The sequence below is a fragment of the Strongylocentrotus purpuratus genome, unplaced genomic scaffold (assembly GCF_000002235.5).
Source record: "Strongylocentrotus purpuratus isolate Spur 01 unplaced genomic scaffold, Spur_5.0 spur5_scaffold_8, whole genome shotgun sequence".
NCBI classification, from domain to species: domain Eukaryota; kingdom Metazoa; phylum Echinodermata; class Echinoidea; order Camarodonta; family Strongylocentrotidae; genus Strongylocentrotus; species Strongylocentrotus purpuratus.
This window is the reverse complement of record NW_022145614.1, coordinates 31,978,754-31,994,701: the sequence shown is the minus strand read 5'-3', so window position 1 is coordinate 31,994,701 and position 15,948 is coordinate 31,978,754. Positions and strand designations below refer to the sequence as shown.

Below are 15,948 nucleotides of genomic sequence, written 5' to 3'. Positions count from 1 at the left end.
GCAAACATAACATGTTTTTTAACCAAGTCATCTAGAAGGTATTAGTTATACTACACAAAGTGAAAGTGACAATATATTGCGCTGTTTATCAAACATGTTCTTGTCAACAATGGTCATTTCACAGTTTACTCTTCCTCATATATTTTGAGAGAGAGAGGGTGTGTAATGACAGAGATGAATTAATAGGGACTTTTAGATTTGCACGAAGACAATGTGGATTGCTATGGTCGATGTCTTTTTAATGCACTGCCTTGAATGGACGTCACACGTATCAGTCCACGCAAATCTGAAAGTCCCTAATATTGTATAGACCATAGACGTGAAAATTCATAGAAAAGTAGTACATGAGAAGGGCTCAACACTAACAGGCGCCAGAGACACATGGGCGTCCTAAATCTAAGTCAGGATCCCAAAGTTTTGACATTTGTACATAGGGCTCATGCGTACAGACTGTATAAAGTTCAATCTAGACCCCCTTCTAGAACAGTTAGTGTGGAGCCCTGCATGTAGCATGCATGGATGTATCCTTGTCATTGGCCATACTGTGTACTGAGAGTGCTCAAATACCTCAATTTTATATACACTGTAACCTGTCTATAAAGACCACCCAAGGGAGACAAGCAAAGTGGTCTTTATAGACAGGTAGGTCTTTTTGTACAGGTGCCTATAGTACATGTTTCATTGAGAAACCATTTTCAAGGGAAACAAAACGTGTGGCCTTTGTAGACAGGTGGTCACTAAAGCAGGTTTGACTACCCGTAGACTACTGAATTCCTTCATTGCCATAGGCTTAATACAGGGGCCACCAGGTTCCAGTATGCAAGGGGTTAAGATTGCGCCATTTTACCTAGACTTGTGATTGTGATCTGCTTATGTTGTTTATGTTATATATGTAAAACATGTACACTGGCATAACCCTCTTGATTGGTCATATTCCAATCCGCATGTTCAAATGTCAATGACAAATGTCCTTGTACAGACACAGCCTTAGAGTGATAAATATGATTAGAAGTACAGTGAAACCATAGAATGGCACTTATACTAGTCACTGTTATCAAGATCTTGATGTAAAGGCATGATTGATTCCTTTGACTGAAGATTTATAAACATGGGAAGAAATCTTTTACATTACTGTAGTAAAGTAAATTGAAATTTACTATGCAGATTTTCCCCAAGTTTAAGAGAATGCTGTTGGTTTTTTACCTGTTAAAGAAAGTCTAGCATTTCCATCCAAAATATTTGGAACCGGCACCAACATAAATGCCCAATGAAGTTGTTTTTTTTAAGAACAATAGTGCTCTTGAGATATATGAAATCTCTGAGAACTACGGTATCCAAGATGCAAAAGTCTGTTTTAGTAATTAGTACTCTATAAAATAATCTGTGTAACTGAAACTTTTCATCTCACTTTCCAAGCACTTGAAGTTAGATATTTGTACAATTCAATATTTTACCCCATACAATGAATCTTACTGTCAGATGATCATGGTAAGGAAATCTCGCCTGAACAATGATTTAATAGGAAGTGAAATTCTAGATTCAGTTGTAATATGTGAGAAATAAACAATAAGTGTGAAACCTTTTTTTTGAGAGTCCATTATTGTGAAGAAAAGAAAACGTTGTGATAGTTAAATAATAACTGTCAGTGTAAAGTCATTTACCAATGATTTATCTCAACCTTTTGAACACTTGAATGTGGAGTGCTCAGAATTCTCAGTTGTGATTCAGTCCTGTAGTTCTTCTTCTTCTTCCTCCTCATCCATTTAATATTGGAGATTAACAATACTGAGCTACCGTATTTGGTGTTCGTATACGATTTTAGGCCTTTGAAATGTGCATTGTATCTACTTATCATAGATATGAACATCAAGATAAAGTGTGTACACGTTGATCACATGAATGTATTTCATAAGATACATCCTTTTAAATATAGAATCTCTACTTCATGGCTCACAGCTTTTGTGAATAGGGAACAAGGTCATGTCATTCTCTTTAATAACAATAGTGACTGGTGTGTTGTTGTGTTGGGGCATTTTTTGTTGAAAGAATGGTCTTCAATGATTTTGTAAACATAGTGTACAATTAGATTTTTGCAATAAAACAAGTCTAATGAAAAAAGAGATGTGAATGGTTCAATATGTTCTGTGTACCTTTGAAATTTGTAGAAGAGAAGAGACTAAAGTGCGAGAGTGCATTACAATAGAGGAAAGGGAGAGAAGAGAAACTGATCGTGATTAAAGAGAAGGTTGAGTTCTGGGAAGAGGTGACAAATAATTTGCGAGCGTTATCATTGTATTATGCAAGTGTGGAGTACGGAAGCGTTAAAGTGCCATTCTACTTGACGACATGACAAGATATTCCATCTTGTCAAGTTGACTTAATATTCATATCATGTCGACATGTAAAAATATTTAACTTACCATGTCGACTTATCAACTTTTATTAGTCGACATGGCGAAATAAATTATGTTGCCAAGTCGACTTCACAAAAAGTTCATGTCGTCATGGCGACATAAGTTATCTTGCCAAGTTGACTTCCTATAAAGTTCATGTCGTCATGGCGACATAAATTATCTTACCAAGTCGACTTCACAAAAAGTATCTGTCGTCATGGCGAAATAAAAATATCTTGCCAAGTCGTCTTGATGAAGTACATGTTGACATGGCGAGATAAAATATGTTACTGAGTCGACTTAATAACATCACTAGACCTAGACTAGTCGACTGTGAATGAACTACACGTACGCGCGCTGCATGAAATAGTCGTCACACTACATGTCTCGCCATGACGACATATACTTTTTGGGAAGTCGACTTGGTGAGATGATTTATGTCGCTATTACGAGATGAACTATTTTGTGAAGTCGACTTGGCAAGATAATACATGTCGCCATGACGACATGTATTTTTTTTAGAAGTCGACTTGGTAAGGTAACTTATGTCGTCATGCCGACATGAACTTTTTGTGAAGTCGACTTGGCAAGATAATTTGTTTTGCCATGTCGACTAATAAAAGTTGATAAGTCGACATGTAGGTTAAATATCTTTACATGTCGACATGATATATATGAATATTAAGTCGACTTGACAAGATGAAATATCTCGTCATGTCGTCAAGTAGAATGGCACTTTAACGCTTCCGTAGTGGAGGAACATCATATACAAAAATGTTCCCTGAAAAGCATGGCTCTTCAAATGCCTTAATATTCTAAATATGTCATGTAACATCATAAAAATCAGGACAGATTTTTATGCTGCGTGTTCGTGTATAGTCCCATATACATCTTTCTGTGTACAGTGCTTGTAACTTACCAGGACTGGGCCAAATTTCTTTTCATTTTGATGATTCTGGAACCTTACAATATATACACACCAAGACTTATATGCTAGATGATCAAACTTTTCTGATCAATTCCATGTTTTTTTCACAAAGCAATCGCATGACCAGAACTCAGCTTTGGCTTTAAATACTGTGGACTCTGATAGTGTGCACGTATTGATTTCTCGATCACACGTCATAATTGTAGAAAAATTGTTTTGCTCAGATTAAAGGAAAGGCTGAAACTACACTTTGAGCTTTTTGTTAATGTAAGCAAAACAATTTTACATATTTGAATGTACATTAGACCAATTAATGAAACAAACAAACATACCAAAGGTATGAAAAATTGAAAATAATAATAATAATAATAATAATAGCCTAATAGTCCACTCCAAATTTTATTAAACCGAAACGGAAATTCTTTTTGCCCAATTGATCGTGAGCCCGGCAGCCACTGAGCAGCACCAGATCGACGTTGCTCTATCCCTTATTGTTGAACGCCAAGCATTGTAAAAAGATATTTCATGTACAAATGTGTCTGTTCTATAGGATATACATAGATGTATTTGTTTTTATTTTTTATTGCTTTACTTTCCATTGTTTTTCATTTGATTTATATTTGTTTTGAAAGTAATACCATGCTTCATTCATATCTTCATCTTCTACTCACACATCTTGGTTTTAAAATGTTTCCTATTGCTCTTTGTTTCTCCTGTGGTCAACACGTTTCTTCTGTTCATTCGTATGTATTAATCAACTGACTAGAATGAGGCATTTGTGTTGTGCTGTTTTGTGTTGTATTGTCCTGTGTTGTACCATGTTCTGTATACATCCATTTACTTTATTGATATGTTATTACTGTATCCGATGTTGAGTTTTATTTTCAATAAAAACAAAAATACAAAAATACAACCAAAAAAAAAAGGAAAAAAAAGGATGTATTAATCTGAACTTATGCAAACAGGTATTATTTGATTGGTAAATTTACAAAATGCAAACTTTTAGACAATAACTTTACATAGACATGTAGTCAACATAGAAAGCTAATATTAAAATGTTGTCACTACTTTATAAAGAATAATATTTCACTACTTTGTCAATCATCTTCCATTCTCTCTTCCCACAATAAAAACTTATAAGAAGAAAAATGAGTCAAATAATTTTTGCTTACAAAAAAAGATATTTTGCATTTATTCTGTTACAAAGTTAACATTAGATAATAATGCATCAAAAAAAATGTTGCATCTAATCTCAAATGTACACTTTTCCAATTTCTTTCATAATTCAGGCTTTAAAGTGCCAACTGATTCTGATTCTAGCACTGTCAAGATATAAAAATACATTACAAAATGTTAGAAAAGGCAGAACATAGTTTTTCAAATCAGTACAAAATAGTAATTGGTCACAAAAGCAATAAAAAAATGCTTTACTTTTCTTTTTATAATATAAAATGATCCAGTACCACAAAATGATCCACATATAAACTTACATTTCAAACACATTTCTTTTTTATTACATGTACAGGTATGCATATATATTTTTGTTTACAAAACAATATACAGCATGTATGCCTTAACATTTACATTTGTGAAGATACACTTCATTAACATGATCACACTGTACAAACACTTCAATTGTACTTATCAACACAAGACTTTAACGTCTGCTACATTTCCTCTCTACTCTGTTAGACAAGGCACCATATTCCTTGTCGACGCCTAGTTTATTGAAGAAAAATATACATAAAACGCATTGTTGCACAAATGCACAAGTCTGCAATGGAATCCTAAAAGTGTATGGTCCATCATCAAATCAAAGATTCATAGCTTTTTAAGCCATGAAGAGAAGAGAAAAGAAAAATATATTACAAAACTTTCATATTAACCGAGTCACATTTTTCTAAGGCAAATGTAGCCTTCTGCTAAATGTTCAAGAATGCCTGTGTCACTAGTCTGTGACTACTGCTTCAAATGGACATTGTACAATACTATGTCTGTGTATAATGATACAGGAAAGCATAATTGTTTTAATATACAAAATGTGATTGATTAGATGAAATTATGTACAACTTAGTTTGAAATATCATGACATGGCTAAATTAGTTATGAAAAGAAGATTCTGTTGCACTGCAGGAAGGCCACTACCTGCTCTCTACGATTATATGATTATATCATGATACAAAATTAAAGATGAAATCCTATTTCAACGTTGTTTACATCTTAGCTGGGCCAAACAATATACATGAATATTCCCATTTAATGTAAAATATAAAACAGAAAACTCTGCATAAGGGAACGCAAACAATAGTTTGATTTATGCAAAATTCTACTTACATTACTTCGTAGGATGTGTAACTGAAACATGTTTTGCATAGTTTGGTCAAAAATAATTCATTCGGCTTTAATTGAGAAAAACTTAAATTGTGCAACTTTGAGTATTAAATGCAGATTTAACATGTTATACACAACTTTTATTACTACCAGTTTCATGTAGTACAAAGCCAAGGGCTAACTGACCACAGACACACATGTATTGTTAGCATGATAACTGCATGGGTGCTTTTTCAGAGGGGTGCAATATCAGCTTTTAGACCTTGGTCGTATATCATATATGTACCGGTATGTATATCACAAAGCATTTTGATTGGTACATAGCTTTACTGAATACTATTACTGAGACTATTAATGTGTAGGCCTAATTTGGCCTGCATACTGTATATAAACATCTTTATTTTAAATCATCAATGTGAAGTATACAGAATGTACCAAATATCTGTATACATTCAACAAAAGCTGTAGGAAACAGTTGATTCTACAAACACAAGATTATAAACAATCAATCAATGCACATGGCATCTATTCATCATTTATGTTGATCTAAAAATCATTGACATACACTACACAGAACCATATCAGAAGTCTGAAAAGTTACCTTTCTGGTAATATCACACCAACATACAGCTTTTAAAAAGGAACCCAAGCTTACAGGCTCCCCCCCCCCCCCCCCCAGGTAAACATCCTTTATCACAAGAAATGTTACTCAAGGGCATATTCTGATCTAGTTCCTGATATTGGACTTGTCAAAAACATATAAACAATGTGGTTTAGTACTTGATCAAATATCACAGAGTCATCATTTCAACTGAAAACTAAATACCATCTTTGCATTGTGGTAATAACAATAGGCCACATATGTGTATGTACAGTTCCCAAGGCTAGATATTTCATTATAAAATGACATTTCAAAGTGCTCTCTATAATGTTATTTTCCAAATCCAGACTCCATTTTGGTACAATGAACAGACAGTGGTTGTGCTCACAATTCAAGGGCTATACATTAAAGGGACTAAACATCCAAAATATTTTGCTCTCAAAGTCTGGGGCTCCATGCCTGTATATTTCTATCAATTCTATGAAATATCAGCTTAGATTACAGGTAATATTTCTGTAAATACTGGTATGTATTACTAACATTCCAAATAAAGGTTGAAGTGACCCATTACTACAAACACTGAGGCTTCAATATAATTTATGCATGCTTAATTTAGGAAGTAAAATCTTTATACTTTCATGCCCATAATCACTGATATTAAATATTTTGTCTCCATATTTTCATCATCTTTTTTTCTACAGTCTTACAGTAGGTTCGGGGTGATCTTTGTTCTAACAATATATACATTATGTTACCACAGGGAACTGGCTCCCTTCAATGTTAGTATTCAACTCGAACCATAAACACAGTGCAAAATGACTGGCAATTGATATGTACCTAACTTTGATACTACATAGAATAAGGCAATGAGCCAACAAAGTGACCAGGTGACTTATTTTACCTTTAAAGTCGTGTTCCCATATGGGGATGTAAACAGCATTTAATTTTGTTTAAATATAGTAAAAAGGGAAGTGAAAATATTACAAAAAGGAAGTGAAAAATATTACAAAAAGGAAGTAAAAATCATTTAAAGGGAAGTAAAAAGAAGAAAAGAAAGTGAAAATGATTAGGGGTAAACTGCATCGATCACACAATCAGTATTCTACAAAATACAAATTGGTGGGCACATGCCCCATAAGGCCCGGTGGAGAAGTGATTTTTTAACCATACAACATTGGCTCTTGCCATGATAAATACAGGTGGTGGTTATTTTGCAACAGAAAATGTAGTTTACTCCCTTTATGTGATTAGGAAGGGCTTTAGAGGAAGTTGTGAAGTAGGTGTGGTCGCGTTATAAAGTCTAATAGGAAATCACAAGCTACGTACATGACAGGAAGTCAGATACCATGCTCTCCTCTTAACTTTCGATACCGGTAAATGTATTTTTTTTTAAATAACTTGCAGTACATTATTGAACCTTTAAAGTATCCAAATCCAATTTTTTCCCTCAATTAATTTTCATTAGTAACTAACGGAGGATCGTTGAATTCCAAAATTATCTTCTCTCAATCACTTGTTTCAAATGTCAGTCCGTTGCTGCAAAAAAAGATGAAATATTTGCAAGCAATATACAGTACATGTATTTCCTCTTTTTAAAAAAATTAGGATCAAAGGTCTTTCATCCTCCCTAAAATGAAATGTGAATCAGTATTTTCTCTCTCAATGAGCTGGTGAAGGCTCCAAGAGTATGTACCCTAGCTAGGTCACATTATCTATCTGAATCAACAACTGTGTTCTCCACATTAAACATTCTACTCTCCCGGGTTGGGAATTCCGAATCAACATAAATAGAATCTTATCAGTATTCACAATAATCAATTCAGCCATAACGCAATTAATTTATCAGGCGATGGGGCAACTTAAAAAATATTAAAAAAACAAGAGTTCCAGAGATCAAACATTTGACATATGTAATTGTGCTACATACATTCTGTAATTGTAAGAGGCAAATCCTTATAAAGCATAAAATAATGAAGGATATAACACTGCATACCTTTAGCTTTTGGCACTGAGCAAATAATAGAGAAAATGCATGTACTATGTACAAATGAACGTGCACATTTATGTGCATTGCAAGCAATATATGCAGAAAACTTTATATAAGCCTATTGACAATGCGAACACAAATACATACAGGAAATAGACCTTGTACGACATTGTCTACTTCTGTTTGCTGACATGACGTGTACAAGTTTATATGTTATTCTGCATGTATCTACTTCATATGCTTACATGTACAATGTATATATCACATGTGGAGAGGAGAAGAGAATGCTTGGGCAGCCATTCAAAACAAACAGTGCAACGGACTTGTTTCAATGGCATCAATGAGTAATATTACATATTACAGTACCTACGTATGACCATGGGCCCCATCATGATTTGACTTTTAGAAACTCATTAAAAATCAACCACATCCTCTTAGATTGATGTTTCCAAGAACTTGTACAAAGGACAATGCACTATCTGCATCATGGTCTGTGTGTAGATCTCATGCAAGCAGTTTGGGATATACATGTATGCAAGCAGTTTGAGATATCTGCAAGAGTGTCCGGGCAGTGTATCACAAAACAAAGTAAAAGCTCACCAAAATCCCATTAAAACATGCCTGTTGTAATTAACATGGGTTTTAATGGGATGTTTTTGGACTGGTTTCGTTTTAATGAAGCAATGCCAAGGGACCCGTTTCACAAAGCCTTTATCAATGACAAATGACAAAAATCAGTGAACAATCTGCTAATAACCAATCAGAAGCAAGGATTTCAGTAGCTAATAACAAAAATGTAAGTTGTCACTTACATGTGTGACAAAATTTGTGAAACACCCCCCAGATCTCTAAAAAATATACATCTTCGATTGCAGTTAATCTCCTCTTTTAAACTCAATTCATGAGAGAAATTGGTCAAGATACATGAATGATCTCTTACAAACATTGACCCAATTGTTTTCCTACAGTATGTTCTCAAAGTTAATTTGCTTTAAAATATGCAACGAGTTAGGCATCACACAATGTGTTCAGAGTGGTTTCACAATTAACACCAGCTATGAGCAATAGGGTGCAGATATCCAAAGTGGTAACTCTTTGGCTATAAGGACTTTTTTTTCATCCTGAAACATTTAAAGAAAGATTAAGAGTGCTTGACACTAACAGGCGCCAGGGACACATGGGTGCCCAAAATATAAGTCTGGAGTCTCTGGACCCCCTAAATTTCAACAACAAAAAAAATACAAAGGGCTCATGTATAGAGACAGTGACACATTAAATCTGAACTCCCTTAAAAAAAGCTTAGTATGGAGCCCCGACAAGAGGTCCTGTCATACATGTACGTTTCAATCAATGTTTAAATCAACGTTTCAATCAACGTTTCAATCAATGTTTAAATCAACGTTTCAATCAATGTTTCAATCAACGTTTCAATCAATGTTTAAATCAACGTTTCAATCAATGTTTAAATCAACGTTTCAATCAATGTTTCAATCAACGTTTCAAGCAATGTTTCAATCAACGTTTCAATCAATGTTTCAATCAACGTTTCAATCAATGTTTAAATAAACGTTTAAATCTAAGTATCAATCTACGTTTCAATCTACGTTTCAATCAACGTTTCAATCTAAGTTTTAATCTACGTTTCAATCAACTCAAGGATGGATTGTGAAGCACAATAGCACAAGTAAGACGCATGTACTGAGACGGATGAAAGGCATGGAGGTATAACATACAATCATCTTTACATGGATTGGAGGTCCATTGATTACACATCAGTGAATTAATTGAAATTATGTAAGGCACAATTATAAGTGGACATATCAAGATACTGAGATTTTTTTACAGCATTTCAGCAACAATTAATTGTTTGAACACAAAAAAAATGGAATGTAAAATTGTTACAAAGAAGAAGAAAGGGAGAGGAAACATCAAAATTAATTGTCAAGAAACAAAAGCTTGAGCTTTAGACAGCTAGACACAAAAGTTAAGTGGTATTTTTTATATGTATGAGAAGGCAAAGCCGCTAAAGAGTGAAACAATCTCAAGTTTTGTACTAAATATACCCCATACATGACCAAAATACATACTGCGAGAACGACTTTACATCTATATTCTAGTAGCTCGGCAGGCTAGAAAAACTAAGAAAACTGTACAAATCTAGACAAAATGGTATACATGTACATGTACTGCTAGTATGCAAAAAAAAGGATTATAAGATAAATTTGAAATTTCACTTTTTCAAGTATGATATAAATTTATAAACAATTGCATTACCAGTACTCTTACAATATAAAATTTGTTCAGCTTCCAAGTTGCATTAAAAAAAATGGTAAGCAAATTAAGACACCACGAACATGATCATGCAACTTGGTAAAAACTAAAAACACTAAATTGTGCTTTCCTATCCAACTGAGGTGGGCTGAATAAACATGGCATATATCTAAATGAAATAAAAGCTTCGAGTACTGTGATATAAATTCATAAAACAACGGTACTGGAACCAGGAAAAGGAGCATTCTACTAGTAATAACCTGCAAAGAATGAAACAAATTGTAGGCCTTCAAGAAACTTATTTATCTCTTGATAGATTAACATAAGAAACTATTCTCTGTCATTTTGGTCATTCTATACATTATACCAAATTATCCATGAGTATTGATCTTTAATTCTTTAAAAAACTACAAAGACTGTTAAGGCACTTATCAGGATTTTTGTTTGTTCTGGATAGTACTGGAAGCACAGAAGGAAGATTAAGGGGAGGTAATAGAGAGGTAACATTGAGCACCATTGCTAGAAGTCTGGGCAGGAATGGGGGGGGGGGGCTGCATGCTCCTAAAAGGCAACAAGGTTTATTTCAGAATTGATTTAAAGGCCTCTAATCCAACCAACTCCTGATGAGAACATCAGGATATTTTACAATATCAAAAGAAAATTCCATAGATTTGAAAAGAAATTGCATCCTAAAAAATTCCCACTTCACCTTAAGATAATGAGTATATAATCTAAATTGATTGGCTTTGTAGTCACGCTAATGATACAGGCATAACTAAAAAAGGCGGTTATAATTTCTTTAACGTTCATTACAAACTCAAAGGTTTTTCAACTTCTCTAAACTATGGATGTCTAGAGAGTCTAATGTACATTTAACTAGAAACTACATGTGTATACTGTCATCAATTAATATTGTCTATTACACATGCACAACATGTACAGTGTACATACATTACACAGTTTGCTGTTGATACAAAAATGGCATATATATAAAAGATAAATGCACTCGAGACATCTTTGGAATAATTCTGCATTTCAATTCATGATTCAAAAATATTAATTAGTAAACAAATTTGTGCTTAGTACTGATTTTCTAGGATATACTCATTGATCTTCTTAGGAAGTGGAAGATGACGAATGTGATGTCTGGGGTAGGTTTCCCGTATCACAAAGCGACAGAGGTACTGGAGTGACTTGACCTCGCTGTATCTGGATACCCACTGCGTCAGTCTGGCGGGGAAGTTCTGGATTCCAGTGGAGTCATTCATGTAACCAAAGACACCACCCTGTGACTCCTTGACTGCATTCTCTATAAGCTCAATGACAGAGGCATGACCTTCAGAATCATTCAGACTGAAGAGACCATTACGATGTTCAATCCTTGTGTGTAGGGTACGACCATTAGACTTGAAGCTCAACGTTAGAAGATACCTGTCATCTGAGCTGTCCCTGACTAGAAAACTGCCATCATCTGCATCATCCAGCTTTCCTTCCGCTTCATCTTGACTCATTGGACCCCAGTACCAAGGCTGACGAGGCAGCTTGGACAACTCTCCTGCAAGACCACCACTCTCGAAACCAAGCTCTACCCTCACATCCTCGTATATTGGTACTGTCTGGCTGCCGCTTCTCTCTTTCTGTTCTAAGTACTGCTTGTAAAATGGCAGATTCATGTCTACGCCATGTCTTGTTTTTGAACGTGCAGGGGGTCGGGGAGGTAAGTCTTGTTCTTCACCAAGTGATATGGTTGAATTCTTCATATTTTTGGACCGAACAGAGTCCGCACCCTGCAATTGCCATTGACCATTACAGTAGAGGGATGCAGGCTTAGGTGGAATGGCTGGTCGGTCTTCTTCAGATGGAACACTTTCATCATCCTTCATACATGGAACATCATTTTCTAGGCACTCATCGAGTCGTTCTTCAAATATTTCAGCATTATCGTTTACATCACACCTCGTACTATTGATACTGCGAACTTCATTATCACAATGTTTTTCACTAGGCACAGGCAATGGAAAATTGTAGCGTCCTTGTCCGACACTTTCTTGATTCTCTGTGCCACTTTCATCCGGAAGAGCTTCCGTCTTCTCATTTTTCTTGGACTTCACATCATTGATGTAGTGATGATTGGAATTGTCTACCTCTTGAAATGAATGGCTACTCGAAATACATCTGGCACCAATATATCCAGTTTCATTGCCATTCATATTTTGATTATTGATTACAATATGTCCATTTGCAGACGGTGGGTTGCACATTGGCAATGCAGAATCATCATCTGCAGTGTGATCTAAATGAACACCACTTCCGGGTTCACAATCGGGTAAAGTTGTTATTTTCTCATTCCCATTTTCACAGATTTTGCTCCTGCCGTCCGTCTTTTGACGAAAACCCCATCGACTTGTTTTCATCCCCCGAGTTTTCCGACCACTTTCATCTTTATTGGGGGGAACAATTCCCTCCGTTTTTACATTACCTGGCCCGTTTTGGGTCGGGATATTCTGGTACTCGTCGTTTGTTTTGCTAGTTTCGTTATCACAAACGTTCCCGTGTTGTAATTCTCCGTTTGATGCGGTAGTTTCGACATTGTTCCTTGAAATTCCTCGGCTTGATTTCCGCTTGAATGTGGACTTAAAGCCACTCAAACTCAATTTCTTAACGGACGACATAATTTATGAACGTTGTCATCAAATGAGCAAATAACTGATTTCCTTTCCAAATTGAGCAAACCATAACAAAAACATGGTTTGAAGTGAATTTCCTGAGCCAGAAAGAGAAAATTGGTGTAGCTATCGCGAACTCCTGCTGGATATTGTTCATTATCTGTCTCAAGATGGCGCTAGACCAACCACCAGAAGCGCCATGCGCCAGTACGAAGCCAGCCCATAAAACTGAGGCACCTCCAAATGTGACACTCTCGATTTTTCTTATTTGCTTCTCAGACGAGTTAACGTACGAAAGAGAACCGAAAAAGAACCGAAAAAGAACCTTTCTTGACACGTATTATAATTATATAGCGATTGATAAACTTACACAACTTGTCTTGTCTTCTTCTTCTTCTTCTTCTTCTTCTTCTTCTTCTTCTTCTTCTTCTTCTTCTTCTTCTTCTTCTTCTTCTTCTTCTTCTTCTTCATCTTCTTCTAATTCTTCATCTTCTTCTTCTTCTTCTTCTTCTTCTTCTTCTTCTTCTTCTTCTTCTTCTCCTTCTTCTCCTTCTTCTCCTTCTTCTTCTTCTTCTTCTTCTTCTTCTTCTTCTTCTTCTCCTTCTTCTCCTTCTTCTCCTTCTTCTCTCTTCTTCTTCTTCTTCTTCTTCTTCTTCTTCTTCTTCTTCTTCTTCTTCTTCTTCTTCTTCTTCTTCTTCTTCTTCTTCTTCTTCTTCTTCTTCTAAGTTCTTCTTCTTTTCCTTCTCGATCCTTCTTCTTCTCTTTCTTCTCCTCCATTCTCATTCTTCTTATTAAGGTACGTTGAATTCCTTCCAGCCCTGGAGAAAAGCAGGATTGTGATATTGTTAATAAATATTGAGACAAAGAAATACGAAAATACCGGGATAGATCAAAAAGAATTCAACGCTGGTGCCCGTTGATGATGAAGTTTTGAAGAAAACAATGTGAAACAATATTTGCTCGCTCTTCAAAACTTCGGGGCAAACTAGGGATGCCCGCATAGCCGGACAGCGAGGTGCCGGATCTTTTTTTAAATTAATTTATTTACAATCCTTTAAAAAAAAATATACAATGGGGAAGTATGAAGGAATAAACAATAAAAAGAAGAATATATTTATTGAACATGAAACAAAACAAATGATGAAGTGGATGCGAGGGAGAAGCAAGCCATTACTTCCCATTCAGTACAGGCATTTTATCTAGTCGAAGCCGAAGTTACATTTTCTTCTACAATGAAAGCGTTAATAGTCCATGCAGTTATTTAACGGAAATGACCTCCTTCTAATTTCAAGAGAAAATATTTCAACTGCATTTAGCCTACTTGTAAAAAGTTGAGAAATCAGAGTGGTGGAAAGTGTTTGAAAATAGGCTTAATTACTCAATATCAGTGATAATTATTTCCATAAGCAACAGAAGAACCAAACATAATAGGCCTAGATCGGCCAAATTCGGTTTCAGTTGGACATGCTCCGCTGCACAATGCTTGCCCAACAATGCAACATGCGCCATATAATTATGTTGAGTCCATCAACTTACACGATCTACTGTATATAAAACATATCGTCGACATGAATATTTTACATGCACATGGATATTCTCAGATGGAAGCAAATAGATCACATTACAAATTTATACCGATAATATTATCACATAGCTAGGTGGGGGGAAACAAATAAGGTTTATAATTAGAGAGAGAGAGGGAGAGAGAGAGAGGGAAAGAGAGAGAGAGAGAGAGAGAGAGAGAGAGAGAGAGAGGGAGGTATAGAGTCATCAGTCCTTGTGAATCGAGACCATGAAGCGGAATTTTTTTTTCTTCGTAAAAAATGTATTCCTTCTGTGTAAAAGCCTATGACATTTTCATAAAATAATTTGTCAATATAGGCCCTATTTGCAAAGAAATCAGCGTTGTTATTGCAATAAGAGAATTTTGTCAATTTGTGTTTTTGAGGAATAATTAATATCCATAATATTTTGAGTGGTCCCCAAGGGCAGGGGCGGATCCAGCAGGCGGCGCCGGGACGGGGCCCAATTCATGAGAAAAATATTTAGCAGCGACCCAGCCGACCAGCCGAATAAGCCGGGGGCCGGGGGGGGGGGGCGTCATTTCAGTTCTGCGGCACAGAGTTGGGGCTTTTTTTTCTTCAAACGTTAACCCTAACCCTAAACTTTCCCATAGGCTCAACACGCACCTAACCCCAATCTGTGCCGCAGAAGTGAAAAGACACGGGCGGGGGGGGGGGGGGGCGATATGGACCTCTATAAAAAGTTGTTCATAGTTTTTTCTTTGTACTCAACATCGACCACGAGCCCGCCCGCCCCCCCCCCCCCCCTTTATTTGTGCACACACACAATACAAAATTACTTCCAAACTTCAAGCGAATATGACTGTATACAATTGACATTGGAATGGGCTATAGCTATTATAGCTACCCCCGGGATGCATGACATTATTAGGGATTTCAATATTTGTTTTTCTCTTCTTCCTCTTTTTCTTCGGTAGGCCAGGGTATGTAACACCTCCCTGACATGTCCGAGACAGACTTGTTAGCCCTTGTTAGTCCATATAAAGACACGGAAACGAAGCACGTGGTCATGGAATAGAGCAATCTTTTAGGAATTGTTGCGCATAACTTGGCATAACCAAAAAGAATCAATTGATCCCGTGTTAATAACGCTGTCAGCATTGTAATTAGCAGTTGGAGTGTGGCGTCTGAATATCATTTGCGAGTGAGCGAGCGAAGTCTTAAGATTCGGTGAGTTAGCTAGCTATA

General features: G+C 35.9%; 1 protein-coding gene across 1 annotated transcript; it reads right to left on the bottom strand.

Annotated features, from left to right (window-relative positions):
• Window positions 1-9,811: 9,811 nt before the first annotated feature.
• LOC575390 lies at window positions 9,812-13,344 on the bottom strand. The gene has a single exon (XM_011672288.2). The coding sequence runs from the start codon at window positions 13,181-13,183 to the stop codon at window positions 11,591-11,593; it is 1,593 nt and encodes a 530-aa protein (XP_011670590.1). The 5' UTR covers window positions 13,184-13,344; the 3' UTR covers window positions 9,812-11,590.
• Between the last annotated feature and the right edge of the window lie 2,604 nt (window positions 13,345-15,948).